Source organism: Trichechus manatus, unplaced genomic scaffold (genome assembly GCF_000243295.1).
Source record: "Trichechus manatus latirostris isolate Lorelei unplaced genomic scaffold, TriManLat1.0 scaffold00010, whole genome shotgun sequence".
NCBI classification, from domain to species: Eukaryota; Metazoa; Chordata; class Mammalia; order Sirenia; family Trichechidae; genus Trichechus; species Trichechus manatus.
In genome coordinates, this window is record NW_004443946.1 from 4,654,766 (window position 1) to 4,681,807 (window position 27,042).

Below are 27,042 nucleotides of genomic sequence, written 5' to 3' on the forward strand. Positions count from 1 at the left end.
TGTGCGGAAGCAGTGGGACCAGAAAGGACTTGGGCAAGACACAGTTTAAATGAAATATATTTTAGGGCTTTTACCAAGTGACTATACTTGTTGGTGACCTGTATTTCAGATGAGGAAAGGAAATAATATGTATTTTTAATTTTACTGGGAAAGAGCTTTTGAATTTTGGAGTGCAGACTGATATGATATGGCCTTGCAGTACAAAGAAAAGCCACAGAGAATGTGATTAGAGCTTTAAGAAGCTGCTGCACTACAGCAGGCACAGGACAAAGACCTGAATTCAGGTGATGGTAACAGCAGTGACAAGACAAGGACACAGGGCTGTGTCAGGAAAAATCAACAGTACTTGACCTGAGTAAATGCAAAGGGTAAAGGAGAAAGTCCAGGACTGAATTTTGAGTTTGAATGATGATAGTACTAACAGTGAGTAAATTTGTAAATGTGCTGAATGTGTTTTGAGCAAGAATCATTTTGCTGTTCAAACTTAACAATGTCTGTTCATCTGTTATATTTCTGTTCATAACTCATTTCTAACGTTTAAATATTATACATTCATTTTTAAGTATTCAGAAAAACGATAGGTCTCAATTTAAGTGGAAGACTATCTTAGAGTTAAGTGTATCATGTGACACTGAAATATTCACAACACAAGAGCTAGGCAAAGCATTTCTAAAACGCAGAAGTTAATTTCTGTAAAGTTAATGCTACATAAACAGCAAAAACAAGAAGTACAAAAAGAAACAAGTATTAAATAAAAGGTTTCGCTTTTATTTAAAATAAAATGCATTTATACAGTCTTTAAACCATGGATTATTGGACAATACTGGTAATCCACCTCTCCCTGGCACCCTTTTGGGCTATGTGAGCTAGGAATTTTCTGACTAGCACCAATGCAGATCGTAATAGCGCAACAGACTAGAACACGGCCAGTCCAGGCATTAGAGTTAAGGACGTTGTGGCAAATCATGACTATAATGAAGTCATTCTTAATTTAGCAGATATTAAAATTGCATATAATTAATTGCTACCAGACTGATATTTATATCTTTTAAAAGCACTTAATTAATGCAAAGATGCTATTATCTAAGCCATTTGCTAGTTGTGAGTAGTTTTTAAAAAAAACTGTACAATTTTATAAAATTTGTGTTTGTACATTAGTTACACAAAAATGCATACTTCATAGACCTTTATTTCATATTGTAATGCAAAAGTTGCATATTTTAGGCAGTGAATATGCTGGTGAATGCTAAAAGTGTTGTAATACAATATGGTGTAAAAATAAAAACACAAGACAATATACATGCTTACTGAAGGACAAAAACAAACCAAGCATAACGGACTAACAGCATTTCCTTCAAGGTCATTATTAAATATCAGGCATCTTTTGCAGGCCTGATTTATGTAGGGGAAAAAAAATCAAATGGCGAGCAGGGTATTTTAAAACATGAGGTCAAATTAAATACACATTAAAACACATGCATTAAACATGATAAATAGACTTCATATAATTTAAGCCCTGGATAGCTTTAAAGTAGATGGCTTGTTTTCTTACAGTTTGGCTAGCTTAAATCAGTGATGTTTTGTTTCTGATTTTGCCCATTACTTCAGTTTTCAATTCATGGCCCTAAGGAATGTGTGCCACATTCAACAGTCCATTTATTGTATCATGATAGCAGATTAATAGTCGTGCTTGTTAGTGCACATATTAACTGGTTTGGTAAGGCAAAAAGTTTTCATGATAAAATGATAAATTTCAAGCTTACTTTATTAAGCAGCATATAACAACAGCTTTTAAAGTTAAATATGGCCATGGAGTTTCATTACACAGTATTTCCTATTCACACCCAACCACTGGTAAGTTTGTAGAACATCTCTTCATCTAAACTCTCATTTTGGTCTTTTGCACGTGTTGAGAGAAATATGTAGCCACCAATGAATTCATGAACCACTTTGCAGTCTACTTCAGTACAAATGAAGGACAATCGTACTTCATCTGCAAATTCTACGGTGACCTGGAACAAAGACAAAGAGCCATCAGGCCCAGGTAAGACTTAAGATGCCTGGGTCCAAGTGAAGCTTCTGTGTTGTTTTAGGTCTAGTCTATCACGAAATACTTCTTGACATTCAAATAATTAGTTTTTAAAAATCCTAAACTAGTAACGCCTTCAAGTCCAAAAGAAGAAAAGTTTACTAACCCCAGGGATGGATTACCCAATAAGGAGTTACAAACGGGCTTAATTAATTGTGCTTACTTACTAATCTATAGTGCACAATTTTATCTGTTTTTCACCACAGTTTCACATGTGAAACTTTTAAGCCTGTGGTGCCTTGCTTACTGGTTACTCTGCCCCTGGCTAACCCTCCCCCCACCTCCCTTTCTAGGACTGAATGCAAGGGATGTAGGTCATTAAGTTCCCAAGTGGTCTCTGGTGATTCAATTAATGAGAATGTCTCTCCTTAAGTCCTGGGAGAAAACCAACTTCCTGTGTTTAATGTTTTAGATATTTAACCTTTAGTTGTCATGTTTGAATATTCCAGAAATGAGATCCTATGAAGTAAACTGATACAACAAACACAGTATGACCCTAAGACTCATTAGTAAAAGATTCTATTTATTTGAAATGATCTTCACATATTCCAAGGCTAGGGCAGCACGGTATAGTGAAGTGTGCTTGGTTTTTGAGCCCAAAGGATCTAAGTTTAAATCTTGACTCTGTTACTTAACAAGTGTGTGGCCATGGATACAGATAGTCCTTAGGCCTCTAAATTTTAGTGTCCTCAATTTTAAAGTAGGAATAATCCATCGACCTTGCAAGGCTGTGGTGAGGTTTAGAGATAGGGTACAAATGTAAAACATCTAGTATCATGCCTGGTAGAAAACAGGCATTCCAAAATTCCATAAACAGTAGGTACTACTGTCAGTGGAAGGGACTGATCCATTACAGAAAGATAACCTTAAGAAAGATCAGGCAATATTCTAAGGAAATCATTATGGCCTTACAACTTCAATAAATGAGTTAGTTATGAAATAAGTTTAAGTAGGAAAGGAATAACCAACCATCTTCTACAGTTTAAGAGGTAATGGTACAGAACATTTTCAGAATTTATAAGCCTTTTTTTCTTAATTTACTAATTTTTAAAGGACTACTTAAATGTATTCAAATAACATTGTAACTAGCTTACCATTTTTATTTCCCAGTTTACATTCCACTGTTTCATGTTGCTGAAACGCCATGTTTTAATTGCATCTCCTGTGCTGGCATCCATCCTAATCAGTCTGTTGTATGCAATTCCAATAAGTTCTTCTTTTTTGCCCCCTTGAAACCTATAACAACATTAAAAAACATGCTTAGTCTTTTTCCTCAAGACATGCTTTTTAATTCTAAAAAGTGCCATTCTTGTATGAATAAAAACAAATGCAACCGGAAATACCACACTGAGTTTTTAATGTAAAAATTGTTAAGTATAAAGAATACATTCCAACATTCTTTAAGTTTTACTGTAAAAACAGGTTAACAACTCTAGGTAGGCATACTTTAAGTGTCTGATTTCTAATTACGTGAAGTACATTAAGTAAAAATTTAGAGTAAGGTTTACATAAAGGTACTTAGTAGAACCACTGACCTTGCAATGAAGTGTGTGATGCCAAATTCTGGCAGAGACTGCCAAGCTTGAATAAATCTCATCTTGGCTTCAATTAGACTCATCTGAGCTACATTTTGATGGGCTTCCAGAATTCTTGCTGTTATCTAAACATGATTAAATATCACCTTTACATTAGACATTATTCTTTCACAGTAGAATCAAGTTAAAAAACTTAAAAGATTGAATTATACACCCCACCCTCAAAATCATGTATTACAAAAGTTAGAAAGTATCTGATAATGACTTTGCTAAATAAGCTGCCTAAGACATCCCTTAATTTTAGTTTTCATACATAAGAAATAAAAAATACTACTAGAAGTACATAATTGCCACTCTTGAGACATACTCAATGTACACATGTATCTGACGCTACTATATAAAACAGCATACTCTAATCCTGGTATACACGATGAGTTTTAAATTTAGCTTCAAGATACATGATCAGAATAACCTAGAATATTAGCTTCTAGCAGAAGTATTTGTTAGCAGCTTTAAAGTACTTGAAATCACCATAAACCTGTCGTGCTTGAGGTGATTCTGACTCATAGTGACCCTACAAGACAGAGTAGAACTGTTCCATAGGGTTTCTAAGGCTGTAATCTTTACAAAAACCAACTGCCACATATCGGTGGGTTCGAATCATTGCCCTTGCAGTTAGCAGCCGAGTGCTTAACCACTGTGCCACCAGGGCTCACCATAATAATTAAAAAAGTTTTCTAAAGAAATTGTTTGTTTGTTAGGTGCCGTCCAGTCAATTTTGACTCACAGCGACCCCATATGACAGAGTAGAAGAGCCCCGCAGGGTTTTAGGCTGAAATCTTTACAGAAGTGGAACGCAAGGTTTTCCTTCTGTGGAGCCTCTGGGTGGGTTCAAACAGCTAACCTTTCGGTCAACAGCCAAGCGCTTAACTGTTGTGCCACCAGGGCTCCTTTTAAAAAAGTTAATTTTTAAATTTATATTCCTTTTGGGATGACTGCTTCCACAAGAGATGGGGAAGGATTAATTAATCTGTGAGGGGAGGTTGTGACTAGCATTTTAAACATTTAAAAAAAATTTTTTTTTTTTTTTTGGTAAATGTAGATAACTTACCAAATCTCTTATATAGCCTGGCTGTAGATGGCAATGCGAGGAAAGAAAAAGAAAGCAGAAAGAAAAAAAATGGCAATCAGAAAAAAATGGCAATGAAGCAGAGAAAAAGTTGTGGTCACCTGCAAACCAAAATTCCAGCCAAAAACCATGCAAAAAATTACTTTAGATGGAAACCAAGCAAAGTAAATGCAAGCATGAAAATGAAAATGAGGAAGCAGTAATTACTTTCATTCAGAATACTGAGAAACACTCCACATTATTTTAGAATGTTAAGAGTTACTAAAATTAAGGGCAGACATTTGTAGGCAGAAAAATACAGGGAGCAAATAACTCTCACACCCTTACATACCAGGTTCTTACTGGTTAGGATAAAGCTCATTATCTTAGTAGCAAAATCAAAATTAATATTCAAAAGCCTTAAATGTTGCCTTAGATTTAGTGATAGAACATGATCCATGCACTGCTTTTCAGAAATAAGTAGAAGTTGAAGGCAAAAAAATAAGTCCAAAGACCATACTATTTACACAAAAGAAGCAAACTCCTCAATTACCATCTGCTTTTTACATCCTTTTTCCTGGAAGGGAAAATAAAGAGATGCCACACACTACACTAGGAACAGTGGCTAGAATGTATTAGTCTATCTCAATTTGAATTAACAAGATTAAAAATGTAGAACTTTTCTATAAAATTTTAAAATCCAATTTGGGAGTCATACTCATTTAAAAATACCCACAGCAATTAATTAACTGAATACATGTATGTTGTCGTTAGCTGCCATCGAGTCGGCCCCCCACTCATGGTGATCCCACGTACAACAGAACGAAACGTTGCCTGGTCCTGCCTCATTCCCATAGCTGTTGGGAATCAGATCACTTGATCTACAGGATGATTTCTGAAGTAGATCACCAGGCCTTTCTTCCAAGTCCGTCTTAGTCTGAAAGCTCTGCTGAAACCTGTTCAGCAGCATAACAACATGCAAGCCTCCACTGACAGAAGGGTGGAGGCTGTGCATGCGGTGCATTGGGCACTATGTCCAACAACCAGCACAACATCTGATACACAGTAGCAACTAAACTTCTATCAGCACTTATAGGTTGTTCCTAGAGGGTACTGGCCATGTATCATTGTCTAGCACCTAGTAAATCTAGTCAGGGGAAGGGATTAAAAGAGAATGTGCATTTCATAAGACACCAACATGGAAGACAAGGTGCCTTAGCAGGATCCTGAAGCATGGACCCCACACATACTGCCCTCCTGTCAGTTAAAGATGAGTAACACACAGTCTTTATCCTTAGGAGAATTTTTCATTGACCACTTAGTCCAGAATTCAGATGGACAACTATAATTTTAAAGTGAAAACTATCATTTTAAAGGCTTCTGGTAAAACAAGTCAATACATATCTTTGATAGCTAAATCAACATTTGGAGTCCTCACAATTAATTCTGTAAACTCTTTTTTTCCTAATACCTGATAGTGAAATGATAAAATTGCTAAGATTTGAAATTATTCACTGTCTTTGAAGGCAAGTGAATTCACTTTTACAAACAAGTTTCTTTACAAGTAACAAGTTTCTTTACAAGTAACTTTTAAGTGAAGTAACTAAGAATAAAAAATGAAATTAGTACTTCACTTTTCCTTTTTAACTTATACTCTACATTCCACAAAACTCCCCAGGGCAGCATTTCCTCCATTCCTTACTACTCCCACATCGTATGACTGTGGAATAAACAATTTCCATGTAGCTTACACAAGCTCTGAAACTTAAAGACAAATACTCTGTGACTAAAACTTTTGCATAATTTCACTTTTCAACAATTCCAACTAAGTGATTTCAGACCCATATAAATTAACATATTTAAAGTATATTATAAGGAATATTCTGGGTATTTCATTGGGCTTTTTCAGTATGTTTTAAAATTATTCCTTAAAGATAAAAATTAAACTAGATGAAAACAAAGTATTTATTTTAAAGGTCTTCTTTTCTCCCCCTAAAATGAAGCCTTTTCCCTTTTATGGCATGATGTTTGATGTGGAGAATACCGAGGGCTATCCCAAATGAAATTCCCCTGCAAAAGGCCTTTTATGTTGTACTGACGAACCTTTTCCCTAAACAGCAATCCTTTTATGGTATTAACTTCCAGGAAAGGAATTCTAAACAGAGGCGACAAAAGCAGTGAATTACAGTGAGGAAATTCACCAAACTTCATCCCCTTATACAAATCGTGGTTAGGTCCTGACTGTTGATGTAAACAAGACTATGTGAAAATGCAGTAAATGTATGTACCCCTGTTAAATGTATTTCCAAAGCCAGAAAAGTTTCATTTAGATAGCATGATTAGGTATTTTAGATTTGTTGGGAAATGTAGACTGTGTTTTATATCACCTTTACTTAGTAATGACACAAGGAATAAAACTGAATGAACTAGGAACACAAAGTATTGAGACCCTGAAATGTTTAATTTCTTCAGGTTGTTAAGAATAAATACAGTTTCAACTACTATAACAATTATCTGTCCTACTAAGAAGATGTAAATCTTTTAAAAAATGACCAATTTAAAGTGACTTAAGGCTATTTCCTATTTTATATTCTAACTACCTCAAACAGAATTAAGACTAAAAAGTTTTAAGAAGGAAAACTAAGTTTGCTTATGTATACAATTATAAAACAAACCAGCAAAGTAGATGAAGTAAAATGAATCAAGTACCTGCTTGTTCTTGTACTTTTTTAGATAGCGAGGGGACACCAGACATTCAGGATTTATATCAGTTGTGATCTGCTCTGGTATTAACTGAGGATCTGGGTTTAAATGTTGCATCTTCAGAAAGGAAAGAATGTTTTGAACTTCCAAGTTGTAAGAACTGTCTGCCATGGTCTTGCCTTTGGAGGCTAATCTGCATGCCGCCATCCAGTGTGCATACTGCTTTTCCTATTGAAAAGAAATAGTGATGTATATAATATGTATCACATGATGAGTCTTTTGAGTGTAAAAGGAACCAAAGAAAGTTTAGGTTTACATTTTAATTGGAAAACTTACATTGTCACAACGAAGCCAGATTTCATTCATGCCTTCTGCAACTGGAATCAGGAGTTTAATGTTAAATTTCTGGCCTGAAATGTTTACATCTGGGGTAACTTCACAACCTATAACAAAATAAATCAGTTTTATTTATTTATTTAAGAAATCCCGAACCAATACAGAACCTTCATTTTATGGCATCTTAACGTTGAATTTTGCGGTTATGGAATCTATAAATCAAAGACTAAATTCTTCACGCACAGTAATTTTGTTTGAGGTGAATCTTTTTTTGATACAAACATTCTATTCTGCTCACAATCTCTAATCCTCCTAAACCTCTTCAAACTCTTTGACGGATCCTATCCTGCAATCCCTCCCCTCAACGTTCTCCCCATCTGTACCTTGTTTTCACCTCTCCCTTCTCCAGTCTGGACCCTACACGTTGGATATCATCTCCAACTGTCTTTACATTATATCCACTCAGCAAAACCTTAACCCTAGCTCAATCTAAGCATCCATCTTTTACTTGCCTATACTCAGGCTGCTTAGCATTGTAAGAGGGAATAAAAAATATCACAAAACTGAGCACACAGGTTTCACTAGAAATTCATGGATCCCAACTCACCTGGCCCTCGAAACAGACAACCTTCTGTGTTTATGTAGACATTCTCAGGAATGTCTACCATATTTTTACGCAAATAATGTTCGTCTTCTATGTTTGTCAATGGCACCCTGCCCCCACGAGGGATTTTCATAAGTGCTGCTGTGTCAATTTTTTTTTTTTTTTACATGTTGCTGTATTAAAAAAAATTTGCATAGCATGTACAAACATACCTTGTGGAGGGACAGCGGGGTTGGCAAACAAACAGAAGGTGTGTGTTATTTGAGTACAAACATGGTATTTCAAATCTTCTCAAATCTCCTACAATGCTGCTCACTCTCAGGGGTCAACCTAACCTCTTACTTCTCAAAGAAAATGAGAACCATCAGAAGTGAAGTCCCTCAGCTTCCTGCCACCACACCAGATAAAACTAGCTGCCTTTGATTCCACACAGTGCAAGTGTCATCTCTCCTCCTAAAGCTCTCCTATCCAAGTGAACTCTGAGTCTATCTACCATACCAGGAATCTTGCTCCATCGAGGAGATCCTCTCTCCTGGATAATAGATATTTTCTCTCTACTGTCACTTTTCCATTGGCCTTTAACTTGAGTCTCCTACTTTAAACACAAAATATCTCCCTCTTCCACATTACACCTGCTTCTTCCCCCTTCCTCATCACAGGTAAGGTTCATTAAAAAGCTCTTTGTTTCCTATTTACTTCTCAATGACTATACTTTGGCCTCCATACTCCATTGCACTTCCAAATTAAAAAGTTTTGTGCAGCAAAGGACTTTAGCAAGAAAATGAAGAGACAGAGTGGGAGAAAATATTTGTAGATCATGTATCTGATAAGGGTTTGACATCCAGAGTATATAAAGAATTCCTATAACTCAACAAAAAGAAACGCAATTTTAAAAATGGGTAAGAACTTGAATAGACAACATTTCACCAAAGTAGATACACAAATGGCTAATAATTAATAAGCACATGAAAAAATGCTCGACATCATTAGTACTAAAAACCAGACTAGTTCCTGTCATGTCGACTTGAACTCATGGAAATCCCATGTGTGTCAAGAGTAGAACTGTGCTCCAGAGAGGTTTTTTTCTTCATTGTGGTTAAGAGAAGCACAACAAAATCATTGTGGTTAAAATAAGCACAACAAAATGTTTGCCAGTTCAATAATTTCTCCATGTTATAATTCAGTGACACTGATTACATTCTTCATGTTGTACAACCATTAGTGCTATCCTTTTCCAAATTATTCTAGCACCATTAACATAAACTCAATGCTCCCTAAGCAAAAACTCTCCCTGTCCCCGTCCCTCCCAACACTGATAAGCATTAATGATCTTTGGTTTCTATATATTATGGTGACTCCATCATGTGTACAGGAGAACCGCTCCATAGTTTTCTTGACTGTAATCTTTACAGAAGCACATTGCCAGGCCTTTCTTCCATGGTACTGCTGAAGGGGTTAGAACCACCAAACTTTAGGTTAGCAATTGAGCACAAACTGTTTGCATTACCCAGGAACCATACAGGTTGTCATGAGTTGGAACTGACTCAACGGCAACAGGTTTTATGTAGACGGCCTTATATGAATGATATAAGGGGATCCTATGGTATTTGTCTTGAGACTGTCTTATTGCACTCAGCATTGTTTTCAAGGTTCATCCATGTTGTAGCATGTACCAGGACTTCATTTCTCTTTATTGTTGTTGCTGTCGTTGTTATGCTTGAGCCCACTGTTGCAGCCACTGGGTCAGTCCATCTCGTTACGGATCATCCTCTTTTTCGCTGACCTCTACTTCACTAAGCATGATATCCGTCTCCAGAGACTGGTCCCTCCTGATAACATGTCCAAAGTACGTGAGACGAAGTCTTGCCATCCTTGCTTCTAAGGAGCATTCTTGGCTGTACTTCCGAGACAGCCTTGTTCATTATTCTGGCAGTCCATGGTATATTCAACATTCTTCACCAACACCATAATTCAAACGCCTCAATTCCTCTTCTGTCCTTGTTCACTGTTCAGCTTTCACATGCACATGAAGCAAATGAAAACACCATGGCTTGGGTCAGGTGCACCTTAGTCCTTAAAGTGACATCTTTGCTTTCTAACACTTTAAAGAGGTCTTTTGCAACAGATTTGCCCAAATGCAATGCGTCATTTGATTTCTTGACTGCTGCTTCCACAGGTGTTGATTGTGGATCCAAGTAAAATGAAACCCTTGACAACTTCAATCTTTTCTCCATTTATCATGATGTTTCTTACTGTTCCAGTTGTAAGGATTTTTGTTTTCTTTATGTTAAGGTGTAACCCATACTGAAGGCCGTAACCTTTGATCTTCATCAGGAAGTGCTTCAAGTCCTCGTCACTTTCAGCTAGCAAGGTTGTGTCATCTGCATATCACAGGTTGTTAATGAGTCGTCTTCCTCCAATCTGATGCCATGTTCTTCTTCATATAGTCCCGCTTCTCGGATTATTTGCTCAGCATACAGACTGAATAAGTATGGTGAAATGATACAACCCCGACACACACTTTTCCTGATTTTAAACCACACAGTATCTCCTTGTTCTGTTCGAACAACTGCCTCTTGGTCTACGTGCAGATTCTGCATGAGCACAATTAAGTGTTCTGGAGTTCCCATTCTTTGCAATGTTATTCATAATTTATTTATGATCCACACAGTCGAATGCCTCTGCTAGTCAATAAAACACAGGTAACCACCTTTCTAGTATTCTCTCTTTTCAGCCAAGATTCACCTGACATCAGCATGATATCCCTCGATCCACATCCTCTTCTGAATCTAGCTTGAATTTCTGGCAGTTCCATGTCGATGTACTGTTACAACCGCTTTTGAATGATCTTCAGCAAAATTTTACTTATGTGTGATATTAATGATATTATTCAATAATTTCTGCATTCTGTTGGATCACCTTTCTTTAGAATGGGCACAAATATGGATCTCTTCCAGTTGGTTGGCCAGGCAGCTATCTTCCAACCAAGTGAGCACTTCTAGCACTGCATGTGTTTGCTGAAACACCTCAATTGGTATTCTGTGAATTCCTGGAGCCTTGTTTTTTTGCCAATGCCTTCTGTGTAGCTTGGACTTCTTCCTTCAGTACCATCGGTTCTTGATCATATGCTACCTCCTGAAGTGGTTGAATGACAACCAATTCTTTTTGATACAGTGACTCTGTATTCCTTCTATCTTTTGATGCTTCCTGCATCGCTCAATATTCTGCCAATGGAATCCTTCAATACTGCAACTTGAGGCTTGAATTTTTCATCAGTTCTTCAGCTTGAGAAATGCCAAGTGGGTTCTTTCCTTTTGGTTTTCTAACCCCAGGTCTTTGCACATTTCGTTATAATACTTTACTTTGTCTTGTCAAGCCACCCTTTGAAATTTTCTGTTCAGCTCTCTTACTTATTTCTTCTTTCACTTCAGCTATTCTACATTCAAGAGCAAGCTTCAGAGTCTCTTCTGGTATCCATCTTTGTCTTTTCTTTCCTGTCTTTTCAATGACCTCTTGCTTTCTTCATGTTTGATGTCCCTGATGTCATTCCACAACTCGTCTGGTCTTGAGTCATTAGTGTTCAATGTGTTAAATCTATTCTTGGGATGGTCTCTAAATTCAGGTGGGATATATACTCAAGGTCATACTTTGGCTCTTGTGGACTTGTTCCAATTTTCTTCAGCTTCAACTTGAACTTGCATATGAGCAATGGAATGTCTGTACCGTAGTCAGCCCCTGGCCTTGTTCTGACTGATGATATTGAGCTTTTCCATTATCTTTTTCCACAGATGTGGTCGATTTGATTCCTGTTTATTCTATCTGGTTGAGGTCCACATGCACAGTCACGGTTTATTTTGTTGAAAAAAAGGTATTTCCAGTGAATAGGTCGTTAAGTCTTGCAAAATTCTACCATGCCCTCTCCAGCGTTGTTTCTATCACCAAGGCTATATTTTCCAACCACTGTTCCCTCGTCTTTGTTTCCGACTTTTGTACTGCAATCACCAGTAATTATCAATGCATCTTGATTATATGTTTGATCGATTTTAGACTGCAAAAGTTGGCAAAAATCTTCAATTTCTTCATCTTTGTCCTTAGTGGTTGGTGCATAAACTTGATTAATAGTCATATTAACTCGTCATCCTTGTAGGTGTATGGATATTATCCTATCACACACAGCAATGTACTTCATGATAGCTCTTGAAATGTTCTTTTTGACAATGAATATGACTCCATTCCTCTTCAATTGGTCATTCCTAGCATAGTAGACCATATGACTGTCTGACTGAAAATGGCCAATACCAGTCCATTTCAGCTCACTAATGCCTAGAATACTGATTTTTATGCATTCCATTTCTGAAGTTTCCAGTTTTCCTAGATTCATACTTTGTAATTCCACGTTCCTATTAATAGATGTTTGCAGCTTTTTTTTCTCATTTTGAGTCATGTCACATCAGCAAATGAAGGTCCTGAGAGCTTCACTCAATCTACGTCATTAAGGTTGACTCTACTTTGAGAAGGCAGCTCTTCCCCAGTCATATTTTGAATGCCTTCCAACTTGAGGGGCTCATCATCCGGCACTGTATCAATGTTTTGCTGCTATTCATAAGTTCACTGGCTAATTTTTTTCTGAAGTAGACCACCAGGTCATTCTTCCTAGTTGGTCTTAGTCTCGAAGCTTGCTGAAACCTGTCCACTATGGGTGACCCCCCTGGTATTTGAAATACTGGTGGCACAGCTTCCAGCATTACAGCAATACGCAAGCCACCACAGTAGGTGTTTCCCTTTATGGCTGAGTACTATTCCATTGTATGTACATACCACATTTTGTTTATCCATTCATCTGTTGATAGACATTCTGGTTGTTTCCACATTTTAGTTATTGTGAAAAGTCCTATAGTGAACATTGGTGTACATATTCCACAATTTTTTGGGAAGCAGCTTGCCGGGCCTTTCTTCTGAGGTGTCTCTGGATGGACTCAAACTTCCAATCTTTCAGTTAGCAGCCCAACACATTAATAGTTTGCACCACCCCGGGACTCCAGACTAGTTGCTGTTGAGTCAATTCCAACTCATGGTGACCCCATCTGTGTCAGAATAAAACTGTGGTCTAGGTTTTCAGTGGCTGAATTTTTGGAAGTAGATCACCAGGCCTTTCTTCCAAAGTGCTTCTGGGTGGACTTGAACAGCCAACCTTTTGGTTAGTAGCTAAGTGTGTTAACTGGTAGGGCCACCCAAAGAGTCCATTAGTCATTTCTGTGTGCCATCACGTCGATTTCGACTCATAGCGACTCTGTAGGGTGGAGGAGAACTGCCCCGTAGGGTTTCCTAGGTTAAGAGCATTAGTCATTAGGGAGCTACAAATCAAAACCACAATGAGATACCACTTCATACCCACTAGGATGGCTATTATCAGAAAAATAACAAGTGTTTGTGAGGATATGGAGAAATTAGAACCTTCATCCATTGCTGGTGGAACTGTAAAATGGTAAAGCCAATGGAAAACAGTATGGCATTTCCTCAAAGTTAAAAACACAACTACTGTAAGACCTTGCAATTCTAATTCCAGGTATATACCCAAAAGAAATGAAAGCAGAGATACTTGTACACCAATGCTCACAACAGCCAAAAGGTAGTGTCCATTAACAGGTGAAAGGATAAACAAAATATAATCTATACATACAAAAGAATATTAAGCCTTGAAGAGAAATGAAGTTCTAATACTTGCTACGACATAGATGAACGTTGAGAACATTATGCTGAATTAAGTCAGACACAAAGGACAAATATTGGATGATCCTACTTCCATGAAATATCTAGAATAGGTAAATGCATAGAGACAAAAGTTTATTAGTGGTTATCAAGGGCAGCGGAGAGAGGGTAGTTATTCCTTAAGGGGTACTGAGTTCCTGTTTAGGGTGATGAAAATATTTTGGAAACGGATAGTACTAATAATTGTACAACATGGTGAATGCAATTTATGTCACAGAATTATACACTTAAAAATGGTTTAAACGGCAAATTTTGTGTTATATTCCATCACCATTCCAAGGCATTCCCTTACCTCTTAGGTTCATTTGATGAGCTGGTGTGCCACTGGATTCTTCTTTGCTCTTATAGCAAGAAATAGATGTATCTTTAAAGGTGCACCAGTACTGTTTGTAACCTTTTAGAGTTAGCTTTTTTGGCCTGTGTCAAATAGAATTAAGAAAAAAACCATTTTGGAAGTAACTTTATCAATGCTATCTTTTAGTACCATAAAATATATACTACTACATAGCAGACTTTTAAAAGCCCGAGGCCAAATTTTACATATGCTGAATTCAGTTCCCTTCAGTTAGAGTCTTATATTCAATACTGTACCTATTTGATCTGCCCCTCCTTTCTAAATCTAACCTACCTACTCAGGAAGATCTCACAAACAGTAAGCAGGTAGAAAAGAATAGGGCCCACATTTTAGTCCTTCTGTCAGTTGTATCCACTTCATTTACCATAAGTGGGTCACATGGAAAGGACAGGAAAACAAAGGTAACTTCAATATTTGGACGTTTCCTAGGTCCCATAATTAGCTGCAGGTTCATGGGTGTGCTGTAGGGCTGCCTGTGAAGCCTGTATTTTACCTGACAGGATTGAAGTGGGGGAAGTACTTATTGCCCTCAGGGATATATTTCCGTGGTGACATCAACTTGCCACTCCAATGTCAAACACAGAAAGTAATGGAGAGAGCCATGAGGGAAAGGGGATGAGGAAGGTGCAGGCAGACTAAAAAGGCATATTAAGGGAGAAGGAGGGGGTAGGGTAGTGACATCTGAAATCTAGGTTATCTCAGAAATGCTACATATTTTGAGCTGTTTTATGTTCAGCTACAGTGAATGATTTATTCCATAATGGCTTTAAACCTTACATAGTAGAAAAAGTATATTCCATATCACCTCCTTTTCTTTTTCCCCGTTCTCTCTTAATTCCCAGCTCTCCTGATTCTGTGGAATATGGCTGGATTGATTGATTAAAAGTCTAAATACTGGAACCTTACTATAAAATGCCTCATGAACAAATGAACAAAATACAATAGAATCTGGGGCTCTGAACAAGGCCACTACAAGTAACAGTTCATTACTTACTGCTGTGTGTCACCTGAGGACTCAGAGGGGACACTTTATACTGAAATGCCACTGTATTTCTACGTTTCAGCTTCTCTATGACACAATCTAGGTTTCACAATTTTTTTTTAAAGAAAAGTGTTTATCAGATGAAACAGCTTAGTGAGTAATATGATTTTAATTTGGCAAAGATGGTTATTTTCTCAAATTATACTATTTACCTAATTGATAAATACCATCTTTTACAGATGGATTTATCAAACTTAAGTAAATGGGAAAATGACTGTATAACACTTATTCATTAACACTTGGAATCCTTTCCTTTTTTGTACTTACTTGAAAACTTTAATATAGTCAGCAAGTTCAGGAATGGAAGTGATGTCACCCTAGGAAGAGAGTTAAACCATTAAAATTTTTTTAATTTTCAATTTTTTCTAATGTTTAGTATCTGACATCAAGAACCAGTTTACTTAATAAAGAAATACAATTACATAAAATACAGATTATAAAGTCATATGGATTATATGATCATATGGACTATATCATTTTCAAATGGCAGAAAAAGCTAATAAACATTTGATCAAAATAGCAATTTATACAACCCACAGGAATATATTATGATGTTACTTCTAACACAGTCAAAACTGTCTGTAGTTACACATAGCAATTTTGCAAATCATAACCACCCTAAGTGTTTTCTTTAAAAGAAAATATCTACTACCATCGAGTTAATTCTGACTCATAGCAACCCTATAGGACAGAGTAGAACTGCCTTGTTGGGATTCCAAGGCTGTAATCATTAACAGAAGCAGACCACCACGTCTTCCTCCCACAGAGTGGATGTTGGGTTCGAACCACTGACCTTTTGGTTAGCAGCCGAGTGCTTAACCACTGCACCACCAGGGCTCCTTCAGCAATAACTAATTCCTAAGCTTTCAAACCAAACTTAGCATTTAAAAATTTTCCTGAGACCTATATTCTCTTCTTTCTATAATATTCCAAATGTGTATATCACTAAATTTATTTAAGGTTTTTACAATGGCTTGAGATTAAGCTTTCCTCTGTAGAAATGTTCTCTCTCCACTTCTAAAAGAATGTGCAGAGTGTCAGAGTAAGGCTCTATCTTTGCTGTGTTGGGAGCAATAAACTTAAAGAGCACTCATAAAAAATTTTCCCTGAAAGTGCCTGAAAAATCAATGTCTGACTTCTCTAAAGCATTGTTTCTCCCCACCCCCTCTGTGAGAACCTAATCTATACAGAGACAAGCATCAAATCTAAAGTAATTACTCAAAGAATGCTTAGACACCATCAACTCAAATTAGTAGGTAAAAAGATTCACCCTACCAAAATTGTTGATGTTTTACCCCCTTCCAAAGTAATCTCCAGGTCCGAAAGGGCAGCATCAACTTCATCCACTTCTTTGTCACTGTTGTTCAAATGATTCTCTGATGTCATGATTGACAGCTTATTGATATGATACTAAAACCAGAAATGACATTTTATTAAAAAGACTGTAATAACTGTAAAACAACTTTAAAAAAGATAATTTAAGTGTCCAGGAACTAGAACAATAGGAAAATCAAGGGTACAGCACCAGAAATCAATGTCCTAGGCCGGCTAATAAATATTATCCATAGGAGGCAGGGTCTCTGGACATATACAAATGAATTACTAGTCTGGGAGGCCTTAGGACTGAGAGCACTGACACTTCCTCCACTAAGCTCTGCACAAGCAGCAGTATTCCCTGTGCCTAGAACAGGGCCTAGTATCAACGAATACTGAATGAAGGAAAAGAATATGCATAAGGTCTTTTGTAGAAATGGTTAACTTTGATTACCTTACATTACTACTAAAAGTTATCACGATTATGCTGAAAGCTAACGTTTCACTTTTCCCCTCACCTTCAATTCAAGCTGAAACAATGCCAAAACCAGATGATGTTTACATTCTCACTTACATAAGAATGATAAAGATATTTTATGTGTGAACACACACACATACACACATGAGTAGTGAGTGGTAATCACTACCTCTACATATAAACAGAAAAACCTGTGAGTATAGAAATAACCAGTCATTGCTTTTAAATGGAGTCCCTGGGTGGTGCAAACAGTTAATGCACTCGGCTGCTAACTGAAAGGTTTATTTTGTTTTAAAGCCCTTAGGTTCAAGTCCACCCAGAAGCACCTGGGAAGAAAGGCCAAGCGATCTCCTGAAAAATCAGCTACTGAAAACTCTATGGAACCTAGTTCTACACAGACACATATGGGTCACCATGAGTTGGAATCAACTCAGTGACAAGTGGTCACTGCTTTTAAGTATACTTAGGTAAGTGACTTACAACAAATAATAAATTTTTAGAATTTGGTCTAAATCGTAGAATTTACAAAAAGGTAATCAGAGCTCAGGTAACTTTCAAAGCACTAAGTAACACGCTCCAAATTCCTGAAGTATTCATTCACTGAATACAGTTTACTCATGGGAACATTTTAATGAACTAATCTGAGGCCAAATAATAATCAACGTTTCTCTGTGTTTCAAGATTTAGTGAACTAACAATGAATAGTCTTTGGCTATACCTTTAAAAACCAAAATCAAACAAACCTGTTGCCATCGAGTTGATTCCGACTCATAGTAACCCTACAGGACAGCGTAGAACTGCCCCATACGGTTTCCAAGGAGTGGCTGGTGGATTCCAACTGCCGACATTTTGGTTAGCAGCCAAGTTCTTAACTACTACGCCACTAGGGCTCTAGGCTATACCTTTAGTTGTGCCAAAATGAGATCCTTACAGTGGCGGAAACTTCCATGTTCACAAATAATGGAGAACAAGGTAGGCTGAGACCCTCAGTCAGTGGCACCCAAATTCAGAGTATATTAAGAGTCATATGGAGAGTAAGTTAAAAATATAGATCTCTAGGTTTACCTCTAGAGATTCTGATTCAGCAAATCTAGGGTCCAATTTAGAGTATTATTACTAAGTGCCTTAAGTGATACTGATGCAAAAGGTTCTTTTGAGTCATCCTTGGAGAAACCCTGGCTGTGAATGTCATAAAATCCAGCTTGGCTTTCCAAGGTACATGGGACATCTGTTACAAATTACACTACATACTTGGACCTAAATGCTTTAAAAACAATGTTACTAACTTGCCCACTTTATTTTTTTATCCAGTTTCTCACTTTGAAGAAATTTTTTTATTATCATTTTACCTAGATGTCTTAAACACGGGAGGAACCAGAAGCCCCAAGGGGAGGATACTTTCGAGTATGGGCTATGTCTCAGATAGTAAATACTATGCAATTCTTCACCATACTTCCAAACAGTTTTCTTTTCTGGTACTGGATGGCTTCCTACAGCCTTCAGGTCTGTCTCTGGAATGCCTTCTAACAACTCAGGGGATTTGTTGTCTAAAATTCTCTCATTACATCTAGATTAGAAGGATATGTTTTGAGACCATTCAGTCTCCATAAATTAACTGAGGTGTTTATACTGTACTAAAATGGAATATCCACTATGTACAAGCAGGCTGGGGGCTGCTGCAGAACTTTCTGTGAAAACACCATGATATATATACTCATCCGACGTATTCTTTTTGAGCATCTACTATGTGTCAGGTATTGTATGGATCTGTTGGTTTTTTAAAAAAATGCATTACTTTTATAATAAAAAAAAGATAAAAAAAAGTACGACATAATAAAAGCTTTGGTCTAATATATATTTTACATGTAGTATTCTTCTTATAGGGGCCGAACTTCCACTGGAAAATTATGAGCCCTTATTCAAAGTGAGGAAAACACAGGTAAAAAGTCATAACCAGAGGATGGACTCTCAATATAACTGCTCCAGAATTTAACTCAAGAAATTCTTCAGGAACTAGATGGTGCCCGGCTACCACCAATGACTGCCCTGACAGGGAACACAACAGAGAGTCCCAGATGGAGCAGGAGAAAGGTGGGGTGCAGAACTCAAAATCTAGTAAAAGACCTGACTCAATGGTCTGACTAAGACTGGAGGAAGCCTGGAAGACATGACCCCAGACTCTGTTAGCCCAAAACTAAAATCATTTCTGAAGCCAACTCTTCAGACAAAGATTAGACTGGACTATGTATCGGACATAAAATGATACATTGTGAGGAGTGCTTCTTAGCTCAAGAAGATACATGAGACTAACTGGGCAGCCCCTGTCCGGAGATGAGATGAGAAGGCAAAGAGGGTCAGGAGCTGGTTGAATGGACACAGGAAATCTGGAGTGGAAAGGAGGAGTGTGCTGTCACATTATAGGGATAGCAACTAGGGTCACATAGCAAAGTGTGTATAAATTTTTATATGAGAAACTGACTTGAACTGTAAACTTTCACTTAAAGCACAATTAAAAAAAAAAAATTCTTCAGATAGTCTGAATGATCCAGAAACACAATAGGATTCTTAAGTAGTTGATTCCCTCCTTTAAATGCAGTCTCTAGAAAAATAAGCAGTTAAACTAATTCATTTGTCAACAATGATTTCCCTGCCTGTGCTTCTTCTCCCTTCTTGCATCATATAAACTAAGGAGAAATCAGCTGTTCTTGTTCTGTAAAGGACTTTTTTAACTGAAAATCTTTTCTAGGTACATAAAAGCATATAGAAGATAGAGACCATTTTGTTTTCTAAGGAAAAAAATGAAGTTGGTTTTATAATGTAGGTTTTTCATAACTGAATATCAACTTTGCTTCCTGTACTTCTGTTATTTAAAGAACATTAAGTTTATCTGAACTTTAGGCAAAACCAGAATTCTACCATAATTCTGAATTAATCTGGTAGTCACTGGACTGCAGTGTCTCTTAAGAATTCTGACTTGTGGACAGCGGTGTTAAGAGAGGGGTGCAGAACGCCATCTCCTGACACTGTCAGAGGTCAAGACACCAAAATGACCCCAGGGTCTGCGGTGCTGCTGGCAGAGGGGCCATCAAGGCGGTAGCATCACTAGGACTTATGTCATCTACCAGTCACCAGGGTTGGTGTCAACCAGGGCAGTAACTCATCACCACCCCCCTACACACTCCTCCTTCCTGTCACCTGCCAGTCAGGGTGTGGGCAGCTGGATAGAGGTGGCCACCATTGGGTAGAGAGGAGGATCGTCGACTTAGCCAATGGCGAGAGGGGAGGAGCTGCTGGGGGCAGGACTGGGTTTGCCAGCTGGCCCTGCCCATCCCAAATGCGTGTGTGACATTGAGTTACCACACTCGGTGACACCAACCCTAATGATGCCACTGCCTGTGGTTCTGCCCATAAAGCCATTTTAAAAGGAGCAGTGGTAATGAAGTATACAATTCATTTCTTAAACGGACACCACCATCCATAATTCTGAAGCAGAGGGTATGCAAGGACCACACCTGGAAAAAAACATTGGTTTAATCTAAGAAAAACAGTAGCTACTTATTTCTTTAAGTTCTTTATGTAATTTTATCTCCAAGGGAAAACTGGGTAGCTTTAAAGAGTAACATACACCTGGACGTGGGAGGCTAATTTTTCTCCTAAAGTATAAAGATAAGTAACTATTAAGTATGTCACTAAAATCTTAACAAATTTCATCTAAATTCACATACTTATTTTGTTTTCCTAAGTATCTACTCATTTACTACATAACAAAAAATAAATACGACCGATCAAAAAACTACTGGGATTACTATGCCACTTCACTATTTAAAAATAGCTTACTACCCTTTCCCACCAAAAGTCCCATTTACCAATTCTTTCAACTACCTGCAAAGCTGCAAACATCATCATTTCTTCTTCTGTGCATTCAATTTCTTCTAGGAGAATAGCCCATTTGGCTTGCTCATAAAGCTGATTGATTCTGATGGCATCATACTGAAGCAAAAAAGACACAGTACATATGTAACATATCTTTAACATTAAAAAGTATGAAAACTCTGAATATTCATATTTAAAGCTTAACAAGAAAAACTTAATATCTAAATGTTTTCTTGGATTTTTATTCACTATCAAGTACCCAATTATAAGAAAAAAGATATCTTTAGGGTTTTCACACATTACTCACACCTAATCGTGGCGTAGCGGTTAAGAGCTATGGCTGGTAACCAAAAGGTCGGTGGTTCGAATCCACCAGACACTCCTTGGAAACCCTATGGGGCAGTTCTACTCTGTCCTGTAGGGTGACTATGAATCAGAATTGACTCCACGGCAGTGGGTTTTGTGAATCTTCTATTAAAAGGTGACACTAAAATATGCCAAAAGATAATTTATTATGCAGTATTAGAAATGGGTTCTGAATATTAATTTCCAGGGAAATAACCATTAGATATTATAGCTCTTAACATAAAAAAACCACCATGCGTCTGTCAGTCTGTCGTACTGTGGTGGCTTGTGTATTGCTGTGATGCTTGAAGCTCTGCTACCGGTACTTCAAATACCAGCAGGGTCACCCATGGTGGACAGGTTTCAGCAGAGCTTCCAGACTAAGACAGACTAGAAAGAAGGACATGACGATCTACTTCTTAAAAAACTGGCCATTAAAAACCTTATGAATAGCAGAACATTGTGTGATAACAGTGCTGGAAGATCAGACCCTCCGGCTGGAAGGCACTCAAAATACGACTGGGGAAGAGCCGCCTCCTTAAAGTAGAGTTAACCTTAATGACGTGGATGGAGTTAAGCTTTTGGGACCTTCATTTGCTGATGTGGCTTGACTCAAAATGAGAAGAAACAGCTGCGAACATCCATTAATAATCGGAACGTGGACCGTACAAAGTATGAATCTAGGAAAATTGGAAGCTGTCAAAAATGAAGTGGAACGCATAAGATCAGCATCCTAGGCATTAGTAAGCTGAAATGGACTGGTATTGGCCATTTTGAATCAATCATATGGTCTACTATGTCGGGAATGACAAATGAAGAAGAATGGTGTCATATTCTTTGTCAAAAAGAACATTTCAAGATCTAAGGTAAAGGCTGTCGGTGATAGGATAATATCCGTACATCTACAAGGAATACCAGTTTATACAACTAGGAATACCAGTTTATACAACTATTATTCAAATTTATGCACCAATCACAAATGTGAAAGATGAAGAAACTGAAGATTTTTACCAACTTCTGCAGTCTGAAATTGATCAAATATGCAATCAAGTTGCATTGATAATTACTAGTGATTGGAACGGGAAACTTGGAAACAAAGATGGATCAGCAGTTGGAAAACATGGCCTTGGTAAGAGAAACGATACTGGATAGTGCGTGTTAGAATTCTGCAAGACCAATGATCTATTCATTGGAAATACCATTTTTCAACAATACAGAGGAACCAAATCAACTACACCTGTGGAAAGGGATGATAGAGAAGCTCAATATCATCAGTGAGAACAAGGCCAGGGGTCGACTGCAGAAGAGACTTACAATTGCTCAGATGCAAATTCAAGTTGAAGCTGAAGAAAAGTGGAACAAGTCCACATCGAATTTTCTATTAAAGATGATGCTAAAATATGCCAAAAGATAATTGGTTATCTTTTGGTTGAGCTAAAGTGTGACCTTTGAGTATATCCCACCTGAATTTAGAGATCATCTCAAGAACAGATTTGATACAGTGAACATCAGATTAATGGCCAAAGACCAGATGAGTTGTGGAATGACATCAAGGACATCATACGTGAAGAAACCATAAGATCATTAAAAAGAAAAGACAAAATGGATGTCAGAAAAGACTGACATTTGCTCTTGAATGTAGAGTAGCTAGCTAAAGTGAATGGAAGAAATGACAAAGTAAAGGAACTGAAAAGATTTCAAAGGGTGGCTTAAGGGGATAAAGTACAGCATCATCATAAAATGTGCAAAGACCTGGAATTAGAAAATCAAAAGGGAGAACATGCTCAATTTTTTTCAAGTTGAAAGAACTGAAGAAAAAATTCAAGCCTCGAGTTGCAATATTGAAGGATTCTATGCACAAAATACTGAACGACACAAGAAACATCAAAAGAAAATGGAAACAATACAGAGAGTCACTGTACCAAAAATAACTGGTTGACATTCAACCATTTTTCAGGAGGTAGCATATGATCAAGAACCAATGGTACTGAAAGAAGTCGAAGCTCCACTGAAGGCACTGGCAAAAACAAACCTCCAGGAATTGACGGAATAATTGAGATGTTTCAACAAATGCATGCAATGCTGGAGGCACTCACTCGTCTATGCGAAGAAATTTGGAAGACAGCTACCTGGCCAACCGACAGGAAGAGATCCAAATTTCTGCCCATTCCAAAGAAAGGTGATCCAACAGAATGTGGAAATTTTTGGAAAATATCATTATCACACGCAAGCAAAATTCTGCTGAAGATAATTCAACAATGGTTGCAGCAGTACATTGACAGGGAACTGCCAGAAATTCAAGCCAGATTCAGAAGAGGATGTGGAACGAGGGATATCATCACTGATGTCAGATGAATCTTGACTAAAACCAGAGAATACCAGAAAGATGTTTACTTGCGTTTTATTGACTTATGCAAAGGCATTCGACTGTATGAATCGTAACAAATTATGGATAACACTGCAAGAATGGAAATTCCAGAACACTTGATTGTTGTCATGCGGAATCTGCACATAGAACAAGTGTCAGTCATTTGAACAACAAGGGGATACTGAGTGGTTTAAAATTAGGAAAGGTGTGCATCAGGATTGTATCCTTTCACCATACTTAGGTAATTGTATGATAAGCAAATAATCTGGAAGCTGGACTATGTGAAGAACGCAGCATTAGGATTGGAAGACTCATTAACAATCTGTGATATGCAGATGACACAATCTTGCTTGCTGAAAGTGAAGAGGACCTGAAGCACTCACTGATGAAGATCAAAGACTACAGGCTTCAGTATACAGGTTACACTTCAACATAAAGAAAACAAAAATCCTCACAACTGAACCAATAAGCAACATGATAAAATGAAGTTGTTAAGGATTTCATTTTACTTGGACCTACAATCAATGCCTGTGGAAGAAATCAAATGACATACTGCAATGGGCAAATCTTCTGCAAAAGATCTCATTAAAGTGTTCAAAATCAAAGACGTCACTCTGAGGACTAAGGTGCACCTGATCCAAGCCATGGTATTTTCAATCACCTCAAATGCATGTGAAAATTAGACAATGAATAAAGATGACCGAAGAAGTGATGTATTTGAATTATGGTGTTGGTAACGAATACTGAATATACCACAGACTGCTAAAAGAACAAACATGTCTCTCTTGGAAGAAGTACAGCCAAAGAGAGGATAGTGAGGCTTCATCTCACATACTTTGGAAATGTTATAAGGAGCGACCACTCCCTGGAGAAGAACATCATGCTTGGTTAAGGAGAGGGTCAGCAAAAAAGAGGAAGACCTACAACGAGATGGACTGATATAGAGGCTGCAACAATGGGCTCAAACATAGCAACGATTATGAGGATGGCTCAACCACGCAGTGTTGCATTCTGTTTTCCATAGGGTCGCTATGAGTTGCAACCAACCTGACATCACCCAACAACAACAACGTAAGAAATCTAACTTGAAGACATTAAAGTAAGGTAGAACTATTGATTGCTTTTTAGTATTGTTATTGCATCGTGTCAGACTAAAACGGTATAATCAAGACAATGATTTAATTATGTTTGGCAAAACCTTTGCTCACAGTGGAGAAGGATACCCAGACAAAGCTGCAGGTCTTGGAAATAGCTGTTACTTTAAGTATCCAAAATAGAAGGCACATTTATTTATACTCTGTGGAAAATAATTTACTTATGTTATGGATTTATCCATTTAATTCTGTTAATAAAGAACCAGCCAAACTAAACCCACTGCTGTAGAGCTGATTCTGACTCACAGCAACCCCACAGAGTTTCCAAGGCTGTAAACCTCTATGGAAGCAGACTGCCACATCTTTCTTCCATGGAGCTGCTGGTGGCTTCTGTCAACCTTTTGGTTAGCAGTTGATTGCTTTAACCACTGCACCACGAGGGCTCCTTTAACAAAGAAAAGTAATGTCTTCATTATAATAATACTTTCTTAGAATGTTGACAAAATATGTAACACCTCCCCCCAAATGTAACTCCGTTCCTAAAATAGCTTTGGTTTTACTAAAATTGGATATGAGACTGCCTTAAAGTGGAATAAAAATATTTTTACAGTTCTATTACATACACTTTACTTTTTCATAAAGAGTTAATCACATACTAAATATGATAAATTATAATCTAGACACGAAAAGGATAAGAAGGTACCCAAGAGAAGTGTTTCTCCCCAGGGGAGAAAAGGATCTAACCCTTTGTGCCAAGTGTTTTCTGGGGGAAAAGTCCAGATCTCTAATAGCAAATTCCAATTTTATCAGAAAAGCAAAGCAGAGATGATGCCAATCATTTGACAGTGAAAACATATCCCAAACAAAGTTTGCCTATTACATAGAAAGAAATGTAGACCTTAAAAACATGTGATTAAAATTTTTTTATACCAAGATCTTTTGGTATATAACTACAAATATGAAAGTAAGTGAAAAAGGTAATTGTTATGAAAAAAAAAATTAACCTAAAGTACAGTTGAAGAAAGGTGTACAAAAAATTAACTTTACTAATTCTTTAGTACACACACACACAAAAAAAAAAACACCAAACCAGTTGCTGTTGAGTCCATTCCGACTCACAGCAACCCTACAGGACAGAGTAGAAGTATTCCATGGAATTTAAAAGGAGCAGCTGGTGGATTCGAATTGCCAACCTTTTGGTTAGCAGCCAAAGGTCTTAACCACTGTACAACCAGGGCTCCATTACTACCTTTAAAACAAAAAAAAATAAACTACAAAAAAATATAAATTCTTTAAAAAAGTTTAATTATGCCTCCAATCTACTAAACAATGGACTTAAGTAAATCACCAATGCCTTTGCCTTAAAGCTTTGGGTTTTTAATGTTATTCAAGACTTGGTATATAAACTTAATTCCTTACCCCACTAACTTCCAAAAACAAATATCCACATAAACAGAAAACAAATCAACAAACCAAAAAAAGGAAAGAAACGAAATCCCTCTAAAGCCCCTCGGTACCTTTGGATTCAAATCAAAAAAGCTGTAATACTTGAATCGGAGCAGCAAGGCCTCATTTTCCTTCACGTCTTGTTCCATGAGAGATCTTGATGAATCAAGCCACCTGGTCAAATTAACAAGAGCAGTGAAAGATAGAGTTGATAAAATATTTCTATCTAGTCAGGGAAAGAAATTCTTCAAATGTGTATGTTGAAACTTACCCTTGGTTGATTTTTGCTTTATCAAGAAGAGCTTGAGGCTTGAACATTTTGGCCAAGATTTCCGGTGATGTGATTGGCTGACTGACGGCGAGTATTCCGGGATTGCCTTCTGACAAAGCACTGTCACCAAACCAAGCAGAAGTTGGAGACAAGGGACTTCCATCATGAGCATCATAAGTGGGGGTCATTGTTTTACTATAGAGTCCTGGGCTTGAATATATACTCCCTAATAAGTAACATGAAAAATAGGTAGTAAGTATGAAGTACAGAATCTTAATTTTCAATAATAAATGCTCTAATGATATAAAGCAC

The 27,042-nt window shown here is 37.3% G+C and overlaps 1 protein-coding gene across 1 annotated transcript; it reads right to left on the reverse strand.

The window, feature by feature from the left end:
• Nucleotides 1-745: 745 nt before the first annotated feature.
• FERMT2 (FERM domain containing kindlin 2) lies at nt 746-27,042 on the reverse strand. The gene is made up of 11 exons (XM_023726198.1): nt 26,731-27,042; nt 26,531-26,633; nt 21,216-21,323; nt 16,817-16,951; nt 15,809-15,858; nt 14,437-14,561; nt 7,772-7,878; nt 7,442-7,663; nt 3,625-3,749; nt 3,184-3,325; nt 746-2,012 (listed from the first exon to the last, which is right to left on the reverse strand). The coding sequence occupies exons 1-11, from the start codon at nt 26,916-26,918 to the stop codon at nt 1,839-1,841; spliced, it is 1,479 nt and encodes a 492-aa protein (XP_023581966.1). The 5' UTR covers nt 26,919-27,042; the 3' UTR covers nt 746-1,838.